The sequence below is a fragment of the Syngnathus acus genome, chromosome 12 (assembly GCF_901709675.1).
Source record: "Syngnathus acus chromosome 12, fSynAcu1.2, whole genome shotgun sequence".
NCBI lineage: Eukaryota > Metazoa > Chordata > Actinopteri > Syngnathiformes > Syngnathidae > Syngnathus > Syngnathus acus.
This window is the reverse complement of record NC_051097.1, coordinates 6,616,108-6,636,081: the sequence shown is the minus strand read 5'-3', so window position 1 is coordinate 6,636,081 and position 19,974 is coordinate 6,616,108. Positions and strand designations below refer to the sequence as shown.

The following is a 19,974-nucleotide window of genomic DNA, read 5'->3' as shown; positions in this document are numbered from 1 at the left end:
ATTTATTCTCATATTTGTGAAAGTCTAGGTTTAAAGATACAAAAAAATTTGATGTATTTTACAGAAATGTTTATTTTGATAGTTTTTCTGCATCCATTGCAGGGCGCTAGTGAGACACACCTGTCACCTATTCCCAGTCAGGGCTATTTAAGGGCAGTTGCAGTGACGTGATGGTGCTGAATGATTGATTCTAAGCATTTCATGGTTTTTCTGAATATTTTCTAAATTGGATCAAGTCCGCTCCGGGATTCTGTTACCTGGCCTTACAAACAAGTAGCAGGTACTAGAACCTAATAAATTGCCTGGCAAGTGTAATGATAACACCTAAACTTGATCAGTTTTCCATTCAATGTATTATTTATTGAACTGAGGGACCCAAAAATAAACGTGCTTTACTATTGCAAACATTACAGTATTATGTATCAACAATTGACTCGGCTTCGTTCAGGTCCACACAGGAAGCCTCTTCTTGGAAGATGTCGGAAATCGTATCGTCTGCCACTCGACAGGTTCGCAGTATCCACTCGTGTTCCGAGTCATCTGTATAAAAACAAAAAAAAAAAAAAGAAATATATTTGATTATTGAATTTATAAAATATAGGATTTATTTTAAATGTAGACTTGAGTTATAATATTTCTGGGGACATTCATTGCTATCTTTGACTATTACTATAAAAAAAAGTTCTTAAATGTGGTCTATATATATTGCAAAGTTTCACATATCGCGAGTAGATCTGGAATGTATCCCCCGCAATGAACGGGGGTTCACTGTACATCAAATTAGGCTCGACGGGGGGCCCCTGGAAAATGTCTTCCGCTTGACCGCCATTTAAAAATCTATCGGTCTGTAAACGGAATCGTAATCGCGCCCAGCATGAAAGGAGACATAATAGCGACTGAGCCGGCAAATTAAAAACGCAGGTCACATTGTGTGTAAAAGGCAGCTTGAGCAGTGAAGTGCCATTCACATGGCTAGTAAATTTTGTCAAATCAAGATAAGCCTCACAATTAGGAGAAAATAACTTCTCACAGCCACTTCAGACACCCATAAACAATAAGCCTTGACAAAATGGCCGGCCCCTTCTTTTCCCCCCTTTTTTTGTCTTCTGCCAAAGAAGGACTGCCAGAAGAGCAGAAAATGCCGCAGTTCGGCAATTGTTACGAGTGAAATGTGAAGCTAATTGCAGGGGAAGTCACCCTTCTCTGGAGCGCGCGCAGCTGCATGCACTTGAGCGCCGTGCAGGCCTCACCCCGAAAGGTTGGAGCACGCGTGGGGCTTGGGGGTGCTCCATTGTGCCGGGCAAGGGAGGGGGTGGGGGGACAGGTCCCGTTTGCCGACTGATTGTGTGTAATTTGGCAGCGACGGGCGTCAACGCTAACAGCCACTTGAAGCACAAAACTCCCCCAATCTTCTTCCTACCTGATCAGGAGGGGGGGGGGGGCTTTGGTCAATTCAACTTATCAGCAGCTGCAAACATTTTCCATCCGTATTTGTGGTTGTAAAATGTAATCATGGTGGACTACATGTACCTCGTCACCGGGTCAAGAGGAGACCCCCTAAAACCTGCATTAATGATGATTAGATTGACCCCTATTCACGTCCACCGAGTAACAGCGCCCTCTTCAGATTGGATAGCGGCAATTTAAATTGGCTTAAATCGAGCACACAGGTGGCTGGTAAATATTCACATTTTGCCGATTTACATAATCCGATGAAATTTCGACTTTAGAATAAAATATATATATGTACTCGATTTACAATAAATGGAGACGTCTGCGTTTGAAGTCTTCAAATCTTATTGTGAAAACAAAATGTCAACACATGGAATGAAACGATACATGTGTAAGTCATCAGTGCCCAATTCACTTCTATGATAATATCACACAACAAAACAGCATCTGGTTTGATACACATCTTAAAAATGATCATCCATGCGCAACCGCTCTTTGGATGAGACCCAAATGGTGTTTTATGTTCGCAGATGTTACAGTACACGCAGCCAGCGTTTCAAATATTCCACTTCTCGAGGCCCAGGTTGATGTTATCTGTCCACGGAACACCTCAGCCTGACTCGGACAAAGGGAGGGCCCTGTGGTTAAGTCACTAGAGGTGTTTTTGTTGGCACTGGAATGTTTTTCACAGTGGAGGCCTTTCGAAGGGAAGTGCTTATCCCAGAAACAGGAAAGTGCGCCAAACAATATGGTAGCCCCGCAGCTGCCGCCTGCTAGCTTGCCCAAAAAGATTTCTGTTTACAAATTAGCCTACACAAACTGTAATTAATTCCATAACTAAAAAAAAAAAAAAAATCAACATGGCAGTTCATAATTTGGCTCTACATCAGCCTGGAGAACTTTGAGGTCAAGTCACTGCTGTCACCTGTTTTGTTAGGGTTCAGAATTAAAATCTTCACTGAGACCCATCAGCTGGTATAAAATATATTTCTGCTTCTTCTTGAGAAAATGTTTTGGTGGTTCAGAAAAATAGTGTAGTAAGACTTGAGACTTAAATGTGTGACTTTCTCTCAGTCAAGCATACAGTACGTGCGGTCTCCTGTGAGCGTCCAAAAATAACCCATGACCTCTAGGGGAATATTAGCCGAGGATCCTATTGTTCTGCATCCTGGCACCGTGCCAGGCAGGAATGTTTGCCCATCTTACCCATCAAGTGTAACTAAAGGAGGCAGAGTGAAGTTAAACCGGATCTATCATCAAGTTGCATCTTGTCCTACATGCGGCCGTTAGAAGAGCAACATGCACCCACTCCTTCCTTTTTCCTTAAGATGTGCCCTGCTCTGGATTAGGGGTTTTTTCCTTCCCCGTGTCCCATCATCATTGCATCCTGGACGGGAAGCCATGAGGCAATAAATCCTGAGTTTACACGCGTGTTGACAAATGCCCCTACACTTCCTTGGCTTGGAAAAGAAATCCATACAGGATACAGGAGCATTTAAAAAAAAATAAAAAAATTAAAAAAACACACACATAGTCTTGGAAATTTGGTTATGATTTTTTTTTTTTAGATTTATCAATTTGAAAAAAATAAGACAATTTCATCTATTATAATCAGCTCTGTGATCAGAATCGGTATCAGCCGATCTCGTGAAATATCGGTATCAGAATCGATGGTTGAAATCGTAATCAAAACATCCTTAGTTAACACGATTATCAAGATGTTAAAAATCATTAAGCAGCATGTGAATGACATTTTTATCTCACCAGCCTCCCTGAGGAAAGTCCCATCATAGGAAGTGATAGTTCTAGTAGCGGGGTCATAAAAACCATCTCCACAATCATAGCAGCCTTCAGGAATTTCTCGTGGGGGGTGCAGATCAGTAAGCTGGGATTCACCTTCATGAAAAAATAAAATGACAAGCATGACATCACTCAATCTTAAAGGTGACGTCTTAAAGGTCAAATGTCAACCTGCTGGTCGAAGGCCATTGCATCTCTCGGTGTAGAAGCGTCTATCGTTGCCATCGCAGTAATCCCATTCCTTCTCTTGGTACGGCAGCCCATCAGTAAAGGTGAATGATCCCTTTTTTTTTTTTTTTTTTTTAAGAAATCACAGTGGAAGACAATGTTTATGCAAATAATGCAATTTGATCAAACTATTCAACATGTGGAATAACAGTTTCTTCAGAACAATGTGGAACCACATTGTTTGGGCTTATTTGTTAGAGCCAACCCAAAAATGTTACACGTGAGACCCTGGGGGTTACGTGCTAAATGTCACTTTTTTTTTTCCCATCCTTGTTCTTAGAGGCCGAAATGGATATTCCAATCTAATGGAAGACAATGGGATTTGCCTTCTGGTAAACAATTGATGTCTACAGTATGTGTGTGCGTGTGTTTGTATAGACAAAAGCTCATAAGAGAAAAAAAATAAAAAATTGTTGGGGAATGTTGTTTATTAGAAACAGCTTCTTTGCTTAGTACCCAATCACAAAAATTCCATTACATTTGTCTCTACATGGAAAACAAATGAGAGTGTTTCAATCGATGGCATTCATTTGTACCCAATCCAAGATAAATCTGACATTAATTTCTTTTATATTAAGGTTGTCCTTTTCAAAATGCTCTTGCATTACTCATCCCAGATTTAATGTTTGGGCTTAGCGTAGTTGCATTAATGCAGGGAAGTCTTGGCTGTATTTAGTCACGGTTCACCGTGACTATCATTTGAAGTGACCCTCATCTGAATTGATGATAATAATTGCAATTGATTGCTGCTGTAAATGCACGTGACCAAGACAGAATACACCTTTGTCAAGTACGGCGTAGAGAAACCTAATAGCCGCTACAAGAATGAGTGATTGCAATAACATGTAGCAGATGTAATTTGAAGTGTAACTGATGTGAAGATGTGTGCAGACAAACACACACAAAAAAAAAAACACACCTGCGTGGCAATGCCGTTCTCCCAGGTGGCCTCATATTTGCTTCCATTTGGAAAGTGGAGCACCCCTGCACCATGGAACATCCCATCTTTCATCTCCCCGATGTACTTGGTCTCAGATGGGAAGGTGTACTCCCCTTCTCCTTCCATCCTGATGACACAATAGACCACCATGTCAACATTCATATTGTCTGCATATACATCTACAAATCAGAATTATTCAAATATACACAAATATTGAAAACTATTACGACACTTGGTATATCAATTTAAAATACGGCTTTCACACATCAATCAGTGTTAATGAAACGGATTAAATTAAAGTAGCTTACCTGCCATTTAGAGTAGGCCCTTTATAACTGCTTCCAGTGAGCTCCATTTTTATTTCTTAATTTACTTTCAATGACCAGTCTGCTCAAAATATCCCCCCCCCCCCTTCTGTACTTACTATGACACAAAAGACAGAAACAGATGTTTCCCCCCCCAAAGCAATAACGTGCAAGAAACGTTCAATAGTTTTAAAGCGTGACATTATCTGAGTGTACCGTTACCATGGTAACATGTTGTCTGGGGTGGTGGCATTTTTCTCTCGCTGAAATTTAAATTATTATTACTGAAACATTCTAACGAATAAAATGCATTAGAAAATCCCAAGTTAGATAAAAAAAACATACTTATAAAAACATTTTTAAACGGGATCCCTGTGCGCATGCGTGTTGTGGTGTCCATGTCGCTAGTCGTGACGTCATCCACACGCGCCGAGTTGACAGACGTGAAAACTGACCTTCTCGGCGGCCTCGTCGCTCGTCCTGAGCAAGACGAGGAGACCTTCAAAGTTTTGTCCGACTCGTTGGTTTCTCTGCGTGTTTTGTTACACACGCATGCAGTCATGCCGGTGGAAATCCCCAGTTTGCAGGAGCTGAAGGTGGACGAGGTAAGCAGCCGTTTGAATGGAAATTTTTCCCCATTTAAGCTAGCGTGTTAGCTCTCCCGCTAATACCTGTCGCTTGTACTTTATTGGAATATATTTACTGTAAGAAACTCATCTTATTTGTCATCAGCCATAGGACGTTAAGAGAAAATTATATTGCAGTTATTAAGTTGCACGTAAATAGCACAACAGTAAGAAGTTAGAATTGTCTCCAGCTTGCAATATCTGTTTTATTATGTCTGCTATGTTTCTAATTTCTGTCAATCACAACAACCTAATATGACACGTTTGAACCTTGAAAGTTAAGCGTTAGCTCCGCGGACCTCGTTTACTGTACTAAAAGCTTCAACAGAGATAATGTTTCAATAATATTGCAATGCTTATCAGAAAATAAATACAATATGGTTAGCTGGTGTATTAGGACAGCACGGTGGGGAAGTGGTTAGTACATATGTCTCACAATTATGGGGTTCGACTTGTCTACTGCCTCCCCATACTAGTGTGGGTTTTCCCAAATCTCCTCCAACGTTCTGAAATATATACACGTTAGATTAATTGCATTATTAAATGAGCATATTGGGAATCGTTGTTTGCCAATATGGAGTAAATGTAAATGCGTTTATTGATTGTCCTTAATTTCTGTACGTCCAGATTAATGTGTCATCTGCGGTGCTGAAGGCGGCCGCTCATCACTATGGCTCGCAATGTGACAAACCCAACAAGGAGTTCATGCTCTGCCGCTGGGAGGAGAAAGACCCTCGCAAGTGTCTCGAAGAAGGGAGGAAAGTCAACGAGTGTGCCCTTAACTTCTTCAGGTACAACATGACCGTACTACTAAATTCAAGTCTTACATTTTTGATTAAAAACTGCCCACCTCGCAGATTTAAATTTAAAAAGCTTTACGAGAGTTGTCATTGTGCCCGTCAGGCAAATCAAGGGGAACTGCGCAGAGTCGTTCACCGAGTACTGGACCTGTCTAGACTATTCCAATTTGGCCGAGCTGCGTTATTGCCGCAAGCAACAGGAATCCTTCGACAACTGCGTCCTTGACAAACTGGGCTGGGAGAGACCCGAGCTGGGAGATCTGTCGAAGGTGAGCCTCGTTAGCCGCCACTTCCGTTTGATAGCTGCCGTTCTTCGTGTTGATTAGAGGAGCCTCTGATTGCATCTACCTAACTGTACATTTCACAAATCAGGCTTTTTGTCCCCGCTCCACTCCAACTTTCCCTTGTCAGTCAAAGCTATTGTTCGCAACTCTTTAGTTGAGGTGGAAAATGGCAGCTAACTTGTGATCACTGCGACGCTCCTGCCTCGCCTTCAGCAGTTGCTCAGCAACTTGACAGGAAAAAAAAAACAAATCGTCTGTCAAGGTAGTGAGAAAAATACTTTTCATTTGCCATCATGCCAACTCGAGTAGCTGTTTTTAAGAACTCCAACTGCTAAGGTATATTTCAACTAAGGTGATTATTATCAAATATTAAATAAAAGCACCGTAGAAAGTATTAAACAGTTCAAATGTATTCCATGTTTTTAACCGTTTTTTTTTAAGTATTCTGGTACTTTAAATCATGTGCCTGCTTTCTTTTCTAGGTGACCAAGGTTTCCACTTCGAGGCCCCTGCCTGAGAACCCCTATCACTCTCGTCCGCGCCCCGAGCCCAACCCGACCACCGAGGGTAAACTCGAGCCTTCCAAATACGGCAGCAGGTTGTTCTTTTGGACCTGGTGAGGTCACGGGCTCTGTCCAAAAGCAGCCAAAATGGTAAAATGTGCCCATAGCAGCAGTTTGATGTTGTTTAAGTCTAAAAGTTGCTTTTGCACAGAGCTTTAGCTGGCTTCATAAAATATATTTTGATGAAAGGAAGGCTGTGTGATTCATACAGCTTTCCTGTCTACTTCTGTAAATGTCGCACGTCAACATGGTTGTCACATAATAAAGAAATAAATTAAGACGATTTTTATTTCTTTTTGTCTCAAAGCGGCGGTCGCGCGTCACCGCTCATGCACATCTGCGCTTTGTCCGACCGAGCGTGTGCTGTCAGCCTGATTGAAGGTTCGGGTTGAAGGTCGAGACAAAAGGTGACTACCTGCAGCCGCAGCGAGCTGCTTCTGCTTCCTTCTTTTCTCCCAGCTCGCTTCCTGATCCCTGACCCGGACGGGACGGAGTGTAAAAAGAAGCACTTAGGAGATGCGCGGAAAGCGTGCCTGTGTCACGAGCTCACGTGCGCAGAGCCCACGAGTACGCCATGTCCTCCAAACGAGACGGGAAGAGAAGCCAACCGAAAGCCTCGCTGACCCCACAAACAGATGTGTGAGCAAAACAGGATTTTTTTTATTTATTCCTCTTCTATCCAAGTTTCATTTGCGAGGAAGGTCTTTTTGTAAGCTAGTAGTCATCAGTCAGGTTAAGTTTTTAACCTTGCCGTGTTCTTGATTTCTACAGGGAGCTCCAATTGGCAGCTCAACACACAAGACTTACAGGTGTTTACTTGGAAATGTCTCTTAAAAGCAGACTGTTCAAGGCTCAACAGTAAGATAGTCCTGACATCATCAAAATAAACACTAAAAGCGTGTTGCTTAGTAAATATTGAGCTAAAGGATTCCCGAATGACGCCTTAAAGGAATGAGAAAGCCGGTTGACCTCTGCTGCATTTGCAAATAATTTTTAACGATTGCTACCACTTCAATTGGTTATCATGCCTATCCCCAATTTTGGGGCATTTGACTTAACACTTGCATGTGACCGATGAAGGAATCCCCCTCCAAGGTGTGGTCTGGATCAACGACGTGCACGGGAAATGTCTGACAACCTTTTTTGACCTGAAAAGAGACGGAGAAAGGGGAGGAGGGAAGCTTGAATCGAAAGAGGAAAGGAGGTGTGGATAGAGGGAAGCAGAAAGGGGTAAGGGGGGGGCGATGAGATGCTGTAGAAGCAAGGTGGGGGATGACTTGAAAGCACGGGGAGGGAGAGGTGGGGATGTTCGGAGCCCCCGGGGCTCGTGGCAGGGCCTCGCCTCCATGCGACTCTCAGGAAGCGGCGGGTCATCGTTGTTTGACACGCCAGCGCCACAGGAAACGTGCTCTGGCACAGGAAAGAAATACAATACGGGGCTTTCACAAAGCAACAGCCCGCCTGGGAGCTGGACACGCTAAAATACTCAAACAACCCCGCCGCTTTGGAACACGCCTGTCGTTATTCCCCATGTGTGGTGTCGCAGTGGACGCAAGGGCGGCAGATGCCTACTTTTTCCGCAAATGGACGGAGAGTCATCTTTGGTTAAGAGCCCCCAATGAGGGTACGCTTGAGATGGACCCCGAAATGGAGGCCTGTTTTATCTGTTTACACTCCTTGCCATTTCACCTTGTGATCTACTGAGTGCTACTTTCATGTCCCCCCTCCTTTGCACTTGGCTTTGAACCCTCATGCAGGTTGTTGCTTTATGTGGCAAAACATCCACTGGTCACAAGTGCCATGACCCCCCTACTTGTGTGGAGAAGAAAAGAGGATAGCTCAAATGTAGGTTCTATTTATTGCTGCATTTTTCCAATCTGTTAAAGGAACCTTATGCTCAGAAATTGTGTTAGCTGGGAGATGTTTCACATCTGCAATGTCCAAATGACCATCTATGGGACAAATTGTTTGAAAGAACGAACCCAGGTTATTTTAAATCGAATTTGTCTTTCACGGCGTATCGGCCGAATACGAACTCAGCATTTTGAGCAGTGATCAACTTCTCATTTCACTTTCAGGGGGTGCGTTTGTTTTGTATCAAAAGTATACAAGCAATGTGTGACGTTGATACCTGATCCCAACCAATTTGAGGTAAGTGAGGTCAAAAGTCTAACGGGGTGGGTTCGCACTACTTTTGGCACTTTTCTTCCTGTTCAACTGATTTTCTTTGTACTTGCAGGGATTAGTGTTGTATATCAAAGCAAGAAGCCTATCCGTGTTTGACCACATGTTCCAACCAAATGGTAAGTAGCTTCATGCTCCTTTTAGGGATTAGCGTTCTATGAATATTAAAGAAGAAGTCAACCATAAAATTTATTTTACAATAATGTTTTTTGACCCCACTAGTCTAAACACGGTATTCTGATTAATAAATTAAAATGAATTAGGCAGCAAAATCCACCCATTTTTTTTCCATCTTAAGGGGGCGGCCATTTTGCCACTTGCTGATGACATCACAGTTGCCCAGGTAAGGACCAATCACAGCTCTGTTTGTGAATGTCACATGACCAAACTTGGAAAATAAGCGCTCCTTCCTGCCATTCTTGCTTGTGAACAATTTAGTATTTTGGGAATTCGACTTTTTCTACTCAAACATGACAGCTGGCTGCGTTTTGACATAAATTTGAGTGGCGCACAATCTGCCACTCCCGCTCTCAAAGGGCATCAAAGTGAATTTCCCAACGCGCCCAGAGTAACGACCGCGACTCGTGTTTTGCATTCCAGGCGGACATGCTTGGCAGACGCTCTATCCCCGCTACAGTTTCGCCAAACACCTTTGAATGCCTCGCTTAAGAAAACACCGAGCCCAAGTCGGTTTGGTTGGTCGGCCGGTCAAAAACAAGACGCAACAGGAGGGCGATCGTTTTGTGGCGCGGCAGCTACGCTCGGTCACGCGTTAATGGAGGCGTCACATACAGTCTTACTGTCAGGATGGCCTAGAAGCGATTTTCTACGAGGCGCCGCTAACTCTCCCACGTGTTTATTTCACGTGTAAAAATAAAACTTTTTTTTTTTCTTGCGGGGCGTTGCGTGTTTATCCTGTGGTATCGTAGCAAAGTGGACTAATGTGAAGTATGTGATGAAATGAAACGACACACGGCTTAACACTCAAGATGTTGCGGTTTGGGAACTTGCCTTCTGCGTGTGTGTGCGTGTTCATACATGTGTGTGTGTGATGCATATAAAAGCGCAGCCTTAAGTGTTTACATGTTTGTGTGTTTGTACATATCATGTAGGGACAAGGCCGTTTCATGCACGTATGTTGCCGCAGCTCCTCGAGGGCCGGCGTGTGTTTACGTTGGCTCCAGCCCAGACCTTCATCGCTTCTCTGCTGATAGCTCCATTTCTCCATCCCTTCTGTCCCTCCGGCTATTTACGAGTCTACCGCAGACTCACTTTCCCTGCGTGCCAACATCCACCCCCCCCTTTTCTTTTTCTCCTCTCCCGCTGTAAATCCGAGCCAATATGCCTTCACCTTGTCATCCCCTTTGCTTTATCTAACTGTTTCGGCGGTCTCGGGGGCCAAACAGACCTTACCCAGCTGCAACCTCTAGTCATTTTTTCCTTCGTTTCATTTTTTTGGTTGTTTATACACGTTGGCCTTCTTGTCAGGGAAATGATACAGAATCGTTTTTTTGTGTGAGGTAGTGTGAACAACACTCTGAGCGAGAAACTGGACCTCTCTTGATAGATCTAGATTGTTTCGCGACATCACCAGAAGGATGCAAGATTAATTAATCCAAGCGGGTTTTGCTAATCCCTAAATTCTCTCACTAACTTTGACGGATCTAGATGTCAAAAATCCATTTTAGTTGGGCTGGCAGTGAAAAGTTCTCATTGAGGTCTCATATTGATAATTGATAGTTAAATTTGAATATTTTATTCTTGAAAGTGCTTTTTAAAAAATTTTTTTCGATGCATCTCTCTTGTTTCACTTAAGTGGCCCACACAAACATTTCCCACACAAAAATAAGTATCTAAATGGCTGTTTAAGTATTTTAGTTGGTCAACTATTGGTTTCCCAGTCTTTTTGTAAAAACAAAGTCTGCTGGCAGTCAGCAGCGTAGCTTTGCACACAACTTGCTTTTTTGTTTCCAAACTGTCCGTTCCCATCATGTCACTGGAGCTACTTTCTGAAAATCAGTCCTGACTCAAATCCACATAGGAGTCACTTTGCCCTTTTCAATTCCCATTAAGCCTCAACTGACAATATTACAGCATCCAAGCTAATATTGACCGAAGGATACGATCCTATGGACCAAACACACACACACACGGGACAAAATATTGCCAGTTGTTGGTAGCCGAGCAGAGTTGACTCGTTCCCATGGTTGGGAGCTGATGTGCTGCTAATGCTGTTGTGCTTGTGGTTTCTTCAAGGTATACTTGAGCATTCCTCGGCCGCGGACTCATGTAAACAGTGCTAGTTAGAGAGGACGCACGGCGGCTCAGGCTACACACTCCTCTGGGTGGCTCCTATCTGACGGAGCGCTCGCCGAGTTTTGGGTTTCCTACGCATGTCAAGGTATATTAGCTGCTTCCTAGCGTCGGCTGACTCAGTGGGGCCCGGCGGGCTATCGGTCATAGCGAGTTTCCCGCCCCGTGGAAGTCTTCTTTCCTTCCCTCCGTACCCCTCCTCGTCCTTGGATGACGCACATAAAGCTGACTCCTGGCTGTCATTACCCAGTTCCGAAAATATTAGAGTACCATGTTTTGTTTCCCCTATTGGTATTATTTATATGCATATTAAATTGCAGTACCTGTGAATTGTAGAATTTGCAAACATTTTTTATTCGGCTTAGAGACTGGAAATGGTTCATGACGAGGCACTGGCTGGGATTCGAACTGGCACCCTTTGCGGGTAAGGCGATACCATGTAATGGTACGCTACTGGTGTAATTTGTTTGATTGTGAAATTTGCTTCAAAATATTATGCAGGATTTTTTTTTTTTTACATCTGTTGGATGCACAAAATAAAATAGTTTGTTAGTTAATTTCAGTTTTTTTTCACACTACACACAATTTTGCTTTTGTGTGTTTCTGTAGGCCAGTAATATTACTCTTGTGGTTCGTTTTATGAGAATATATTTTGGGGAATTTTAGTCACGTGTTCCTCGCATTTGCGACATGCACGCATTGGGCCAGAGATAGTCTCGTCTCACCCCGACTATAAACGCAACATTTCCACGTTTACGTTGCGCCTTAGTGTCGTCCACTTCACAAGCCCGTTGCTTACTTGTGCATGGAGGCAGCTTGTGAGTCAAAACCAACTTTTTGCTGAAGAAAAATAAACTGTCAGGGATTTTTCCTGAGAGGAAACCTTTAGTTTACTATATGACATGTTGCTTAATAGTGCTAAAGTGTTCAGCGTTCTTTAAATAAACAATGTGGACTTTTGCGTAGTGGGGGCATGAAAAAATGCAGGAGCCTCGCTGCCCCCACCTCTCACACATGTCAGCAATTTGGCTGCCTTGTGTATTTTGGAAGTTGGGGTGGGGAGGGGGGGAAGGAACATTTCAAAGTAAACGAAAGAAGGAAAGTCTTATCCGCCTGGCAGCTGCGCTCAGGACCAAAATTGCTTTCAGCTGATGCGCGGCATCTCAAACTTGCTTGGGTAATGTCAAGTGATGCATTGCAATGCTGAGAAAACAACACAAAAAAAAATAAATAGGAGGGAGCAGAAATGAACAAAGTCACACGGAAACACGCAGATGAATTATTGGTATACGACCAGCAGTATTGATAATTGATCATTTTTAATGTGCACTTACTGAGCCGTGTTGATGAAAGTTATGTTGCGTCACGCTGGTGTAACGAAAACATCTAAATTCAGAACAGCAGAACATTTAAATTCCAGAACTTGTGTGCCCACCATGCCAATATTTATACGCTGAAAAAAAAATATATATATTTTTTTAATATAATAAATAAAATGAATAAATAATAAATATATATATAAACAGTAAAATATTTGTGTTTGCATATATGAATATTATACAAATAAATGTGGTAATCATCTTTCAGTTTTAACTCAATGATTTTTTATTTTATTTTGTAGCCTAAACTGTCCAATAGTTACGACACTTAATATCCACTTAACACCTATTTCTTCTTTTTTTGCTGTATAATAAAATCACATGCAGTGCCAGTCTATTTATAGTCTCTATGTTTTTCCTTAGTGTGAGGTATTAAGTCACTCTACACTGATCTCCTCCCTGCAGCCCGTTTACAGGGATAACCCTCCTCACGATCGTGAGATTTTTGAGGAGGGTTACCCCCCCCACCCCTACTTTTCGCCGTCGTCAATTCACGACGCAATAGACTTCCCTGCCTGTGTTTACTGCTCGGGCCGTGCGAGCAGGCCCCAGAGCCCAAAGGCGAGTCATGTTCTCAAGGAAAGAGCAACTCTCCACAGGGCCCGATATCAAAATAGTTTAAAATGTGAATTGCTTGATAGTTCCCAGTGAGCGCGGCTCCCCCTGGCCAAACACTTCCAGATCGCCCCTGCTAGCGGAAAGTAAACAGAGCCGCGAGAGAGCAGCGACATAACCTGCGTGTTTGACTTTTTAGCACCACGCAGCACGGCTACATGGCTCGCAGACGCCCGAGCTCAGCCAAGGTTCCACAAAACACGATTCCCATGCAGTTTATAAAGTATCATCTGCTTATATTCAAACATAACGCAGAACAGCAGCAGATATTTTTCTTAAGGGATAATCGAAAAGGAAAAAACATCGTATTGCATCCAAAACTGAAAAGCTATAATCAGAAAACAGCAGTTTTTTCCAGGTCTATTGTCGTTTTTCTTGCGGTTTTTGCTTTAAAAAAAAAAAGAACTTGTGCGCCACAAACTACTTGGTATTACATAGCTCAAGAAATAATCAGTGTTGTCGTTGGAAAATACAGATGCACAAGTTATGTAAACTACATCTAAATGTCTGAGGAAAGCAAGTTTATGCCAAAACAAACCCAGTCACGAATTTCCACAGAATTTCTGGTGGAGGAGGCAAGTGAAGAATCTGTTAAAATTTTGGTGCAGATCTAAATAAGTTGATCTCTCGGATGTGTTTTATTTACACATTTACTTTTGACATTGGAAGATAAATAAAGGCATAATTGCCAACAGTATAGAATATAAAAGTTCAAAAAAATGTTTTGTAAACTGAATTTTCAGAATCTTTTCTTCGTCGCATTTGGAGCAGATTTGTTGCACTTTTTATGAAAACAATTATGACAACTAATCTTGTTTCATCTGATAATTATTAATTTTTCCGTGAATACTGACAATCACTCCAACTATTGCAATTAAGTGTCAAAAATAAATCGAGACTTTTTTTTCCTGAGTTTCACAGCAGGAAATTGAAAAAATATTATCAAAAAATAAAAATGCAGCAACTGTGCAGAAATAGGTACAGTAATACTTTTTGCCTGCCCCTTGTGCACACATTGCCAATAATGGCGTCCACGAGATCCAATGGGGGCTAACTTTACCGCTTCAGGTTCGGAATGACCTATTAGCCAAATGTGTTTATTCAGTGTTTAGTCACTATTACCCTCAGTCTGATCCCAGAGCTAAAGGGCTAATGGTTGAAAATGTCGCCCTCCCGCCCCCCTACAACTCGACTTCACCGTGAAATAATTGGTCGCATATGAGAGCAACTGGCACGCGTTTCCTCTTGTTTTCCCCAAGAGGTGATATCATGAGCTGGGCTCGTCACCCAGATAGCGTGATTATTTTCCGCCGTTAAAGAAAAGCAGGGATGATGCGTGCGAGGGCCGAGCCGTTCCCCCAGCGAGGCGCCGCCATCGGCCGTCGCTGGTTTATTTTCGGCCTTATCGGCAGATAGGGGCCACCGAGGGGAAACCAAGAGTAAAGTCTTCAGTCTGTTTCACAACTTTTTAAATGCTCTGTCATTAAATCAGCAGGAAATTGTCCCTCATCAAAAAGGACTTGAGATGACATTTCAGCTGCAAGTGATATTTTTCCCTACTTAACATAACGGAGGATTTCCTTTTTACATTTTTATCCCTTCATCAACTTAAATATAACACCTGCTATGCCCATAACAATCAGAAATATATATATTTTTTTAAATCAGACATATTAGACCCCTTTCAACGTTTCGTGTTGTTGCCAGATCTGTACTCATTTAATTTGCAAATTTAAAAATAACCTGAAAGTGTGAATACATTTAATACATATTTTTTAAATAATAACTGGAGGGCTAATCACTTTTGTTGCAACATACCTGTAAAATTTTATCATCTATTTGATGCTGCATGTGTACAATTTCTGATGATTCGTGAGGTCATGTAACAGAACCCCAAAAACTTGGTTTGCATGGCGTACAGTGTGTGTATGCGATTGTGTGTGTGTGTGTGTCCTGTATGAGTTACATTTACCTAAACTGCCGTTCTTTCTCTTTTTCCTGCTTCATTTTGACAAATTTGAGTTTCCAGGAAGCCTCTGAGGTCACAAGCAGCATCTGTTGCTACTTAGGCACACACACACACACACACACACACACACACGGATGCATGATACACACACGCTAAAGAACTCAGGGCCAATCAGACATGAAAGCAATGTTTAAAGTTCCCAAAGTGACTCTAAAGAAGACTCCAGGTTAGATCTCGTGGATTAATATGGAAGGTTATGGGTGTGTGTGTGTTGCTATGTATCATGTCAAAGCCTAAAGGTAAGCAAAGCTGCATTCAAGTTTGTTAGATTCAATCAATTGCGCTAACAGTATAGCGAATGAAGTGCTGCTTCTACCGGTGAAAATTCTTTTATTCTGTTTGTGGGTGCTTGGTTGTACCTTATATCGGTGAATTGCTTTGAAATTTGGCGGCGCGTTCACAAACTCACGGTGTGATCATTTTAATTATGCAGTCAGTGGTGGGCCGAGCAGGTGTCGTGTTGCGGCACCCACCGGAGATGTTAAGACGTTCGAACGCTGACGGCCCGGCCCGGCCCGGCCCGTGTTAACAGGACAGATGCATTGGAGGAGAGTGGACCACCCTAACGCGGCTTCCCCCTTGGACAAAACTCAACCAGATGTTTAATGAAGGCCAGTACATGCGTGACGAGCGTACTGTGCGTAATCATTCTCACCTGCCCCTCGGACGCTAATGGGTGCAGCTCAATGGCGTCCCGACAGGCCGCCTGTCCTCCCTTAACGCCTCCCTCCAACAAAGTGACACCACTCCACCCGCTGCGTGTTGCTTTTTGCAAGCAAGGCCATTTTATTACTAAGGCAGAAGAGTCAGAATCAAAATACATCATGCGATATACAGTTAAGAAAAGAAAAATGGAATTGAAAACTCAAAATTGAGTGAAAATGGAGAGACCAGTAGTGCTTTTGTAAAATGATCTCTGGAAAAATCAGGCCTCATCTCGAGTTTGTTTGATATTTTTTAAAAACCACCACGCTCAAGGAAAAACAACCAATCAGAAAATGTCAATCATTCCCATCCACCTGTTACATTGAGATTGAGAAGCTTTGCTGAAACGATGGTGGAATATCCACCTCCGGTTGTAGAAGAAAAAAAAAAAAAGGAATTGGAACAATCTTGAGGCAAAACAAGCAGGCAGCTGAGAGGAACCGATTCAAATTTAGCGATACTATAAACTCCCACATTTCGACTTTGTTTTTATGCCAAGAGCTTTTGCACGCTGGTTTCATTGTTACCTCCTGTATGGCCTCCACCCCTCCCTTCCCTTCCCTTCCCTTCCCTTCCCTTCCCTTCCCTTCCCTCCTTACCTTACAGCTGTTGTTTTGGATTAGCCAAATAGCTCCTGTCAGAAGCAGCCATCGCTCTCCTTTGCCACCCACTGAGCTCCACGCTCCCTCTCTTCACCCCTCCCCTTTGCACGTGCACACACGCCATATTAAAGTCCCTGACAGGTGCGTGTCAAGGTGCACCCAGGAATTCACCTCGCTTTCAACCGCTCCTCTCTTGTCTTTTCACAACCGAGCGGATAAAGAGTGGGAAGAAGGGGGGGGAGTCGGTTTTGACAGTTGGTCAGACAGGCTGACAGCGAAAGGTGTTTTGACACGATGATGGCAAGTGTAATAGTGTTATTGCAGTCATCTGGAGAACGGTTGGTCGGAGTCCGGTTGCAGAATCATCAGAGCGCCGTCTTTAATAATTCGACAGAGATCCGTCAGAGTCATTTTTGTTGTTTCTGCCACGGCAGACGTTCGACTCGCCCGGCGAGGTGGAAAGGTGCCGTGCCGAGGCAATAAAAAGCCTGTCATGAGTGAGAGGAGGAAATGTGCTCATGCGTGGAGAAATGAGCTGTGATTTGAGATCAAGCGCGCCAAGTCAAATGGGAAATTGGGGCATTTCCCCGCTCGGGTATTGACAGGTTCATCCTAAGGTCGAGTTGAGACGTGATTATGGTCATCGGTGACTCGGCTTCGCTCACCTTTTCCATGCTGGAGAAACAAAACATTCAACTTTTCCTCCGAATGTCTTGATAAAACAAATCACGCTGCTTCGCTAACACTCGCCGATGCTCTGCATTGTGTTGCCTTTAATCAGCGTAATTGCACTGCATTTAATAAATCCAGGCTATTATTAGGCAATAGTATTGTGTGCGTTGCTTTGATTACAAGTTCTTTATACGATTGCTTCAGAAATCATGCCCTCAGCGGTCACAACATTAGGTACAGTTCTTAATACAAGGCAGGAACTCAGAGTAAAAAAAAAAAAAAAAAAACAAGAAAAAGGATCCTATAAAAGCAAACAAATTCAAACCTGATCTGATTAGATTTGACACGCATAAGTGTTTGAATATGTTAAATGCAACCCCCCCCCTCTTGCTAATCTGCTAAATATGTAATCTGGATTAGATCTGAATGAAATTTGGTTTGGCGTTAACAGTTTATGACCTTGTGTAACACATTCTGTGCAAACTGGGAAGATTTCTTTTTTCATTCTTCTCCTTTTATGATCTAAGAGATGTTTATTGACATCATTAATGCCCACCAAACTGAGTGGGGTTGGTAAAACACGGCCAGGAACTTTGCATAACCCCTTTGATTGACACTCTCATAGAAAAACAATGATTGACACATTGGTAATGCAACACCTCTCTGGCAATGCCAATCAAAAACGAGTGCGACTAAATTTACATTCATAGCAAAAAAAAAAAATCAACTTTTTTGAAGGTATGGAAGCTTTGGGCCCACCCGCTTTGTGCAGGTGTACCAAATATCATGTCCATTGAGTGTGTATTAGCAAAAATACATTTGCATTCAAAGATGATCATTTTGATGAAAACTTAACGATAGCAACAGGTTTGAATCGCAAAGATACAGCAAGATACATGATTACGACGTTCAGGCAAGCTAGCTGTCCGCGCGGTGAAGCTAAGCCAGCTAGGTTAGCTTGACACTTATTTATTATGTTTATTTATTATTTATTCATCACTCTTATTTATTCATTGTTTGTGCCTTCTTGTTTTTATTTTTTTGTGTTGTTTACTTGTATGTATATTGTGTACTATGTCTTGTCACCGTGGGATAGTGGGAACGTAATTTCGATTTCTTTGTGTGTCTTGGCATGTGAAGAAATTGACAATAAAGCAGACTTTGACTTTAGCCTGCCGTTAACTTGATGTTGCTAATACATTTAATTGAAAATACAATGATAAGACACCATGTTGAGTGTAAACATAATACTATACCATCATAAAAACATGTGTTGATTAATCATAGACATCTATATCTAGACAAAAAAACAACTCCACCGCTTCCTGAGAAACAAACAGTGACAGGACAATTGAAACAATACTAGATCATACAATCGCAAACTCGTCCTCACAGTGCATTCCCAACATCAAGAGTTAAACCGGCAAGCCGCCCATGAAAGTGAGCGACGTGGCGCCACAAAAGACGCAAATCAAATCTCGTGTAATCTTGATGAGACAATAGCTTTGAGTGACAATCGTCTGTCTTGTCCCGCCGGTCTGCGGCCTCCACTTCATGCGGCCGCAGACAAAGTCCCCATTTGGGCTGCGGCGGTGATTGAACATTCATGCCATTATACGCTTTCATTGAGCTTTCTTCATCCAATTCTCCTTCCACAAAGCGCCACCAGTCAATCACCTGCATAAAAACCCGTCTAAATATAGGGTGTGAGACGTGTTACACCACTCGGCGCGGCCACGGCTTGTAATTGAAACTTTTCCCCATTTGCTGTTTTTTTTTATCCCCCCCCCCCCTATATGCTTTGGCTGCCGCCGGGAGATTGGCAGCTCTGAGTGGCCAGCAGATGAAGCGGCAGGCGCACTAATGAATAGAACGCTGATTGCAGGATCCCCGAGATGCAAATTACGGTTCCTGCCACCCCTGACGACCGGCAATTACCGGGCCTCCGCAGCCATCGCCGCCGAAGAGGAGGAGGAGGAGGAGGAGGAGGAAGACGCCTCGTGCATATTCATCACTCGGCGGCCATATTGATCGACAACTTCAGGCAAGAAATGGCTAAATGTAACAATAATTATAATAATTGGATTCCAAAAGTGTGGCAGAATTTTTTAGATTTATGACACAGGGGACTTCATTTTCTCCAATTTTTTTTATTTTTATTTATTTTTGTTTTAACATTGTAGCTTGTTAATTTTGTTTAATTTTTAGACCTACTATTATGCTATAATTTTAAAAAAGTAAGAAAAAACGCAGAAAAATTAATATTCTGAAAATAATTGTGTTGAGATTAAGATTTTAGATTTTTAATAGAAAAACTAATTCCCCAAAAATTCAACTTTATTTTTTTTTGCATATAAAATATATTACTAACTTTTTTTTTCTAAAAGTAAGCTTAAAAACATTTTTAAATTAAATCACAAAATTTCATCATACTGACAGTTGACTCTGAAACATTTAACAAGGTGCCCAAAATATTG

General features: G+C 42.4%; 2 protein-coding genes and 1 long non-coding RNA gene across 3 annotated transcripts; 2 read left to right on the top strand and 1 right to left on the bottom strand.

Moving 5' to 3' along the window:
• Positions 1-330: 330 nt before the first annotated feature.
• morn5 (MORN repeat containing 5) lies at positions 331-4,933 on the bottom strand. Its single transcript, XM_037266665.1, has 5 exons — positions 4,729-4,933; positions 4,400-4,547; positions 3,424-3,535; positions 3,217-3,348; positions 331-540 (listed from the first exon to the last, which is right to left on the bottom strand). The coding sequence occupies exons 1-5, from the start codon at positions 4,773-4,775 to the stop codon at positions 416-418; spliced, it is 564 nt and encodes a 187-aa protein (XP_037122560.1). The 5' UTR covers positions 4,776-4,933; the 3' UTR covers positions 331-415.
• Positions 4,934-5,142: 209 nt separating this feature from the next.
• On the top strand, positions 5,143-7,281 carry ndufa8 (NADH:ubiquinone oxidoreductase subunit A8). Its single transcript, XM_037266673.1, has 4 exons — positions 5,143-5,330; positions 5,979-6,142; positions 6,255-6,420; positions 6,918-7,281. The coding sequence occupies exons 1-4, from the start codon at positions 5,286-5,288 to the stop codon at positions 7,053-7,055; spliced, it is 513 nt and encodes a 170-aa protein (XP_037122568.1). The 5' UTR covers positions 5,143-5,285; the 3' UTR covers positions 7,056-7,281.
• Positions 7,282-8,994: 1,713 nt separating this feature from the next.
• On the top strand, positions 8,995-19,536 carry LOC119131891. Its single transcript, XR_005099725.1, has 3 exons — positions 8,995-9,149; positions 9,238-9,301; positions 19,383-19,536. It is a non-coding gene; the product is annotated as an uncharacterized LOC119131891 (long non-coding RNA).
• The last annotated feature ends 438 nt before the right edge of the window (positions 19,537-19,974 follow it).

Excerpts from the sequence above, each read along its gene's own strand:
- morn5 (XM_037266665.1), bottom strand. The coding sequence starts at position 4,775 with ATGGAGCTCACTGGAAGCAGTTATAAAGGGCCTACTCTAAATGGCAG. Across the intron at positions 4,548-4,728 it reads GGGCCTACTCTAAATGGCAG|GATGGAAGGAGAAGGGGAGT; the intron begins GTAAGCTACTTT and ends TTGTGTCATCAG. Across the intron at positions 3,536-4,399 it reads AGAACGGCATTGCCACGCAG|GGATCATTCACCTTTACTGA; the intron begins GTGTGTTTTTTT and ends AAAAAAAAAAAG.
- ndufa8 (XM_037266673.1), top strand. The coding sequence starts at position 5,286 with ATGCCGGTGGAAATCCCCAGTTTGCAGGAGCTGAAGGTGGACGAG. Across the intron at positions 5,331-5,978 it reads AGGAGCTGAAGGTGGACGAG|ATTAATGTGTCATCTGCGGT; the intron begins GTAAGCAGCCGT and ends CTGTACGTCCAG. Across the intron at positions 6,421-6,917 it reads AGCTGGGAGATCTGTCGAAG|GTGACCAAGGTTTCCACTTC; the intron begins GTGAGCCTCGTT and ends TTTCTTTTCTAG.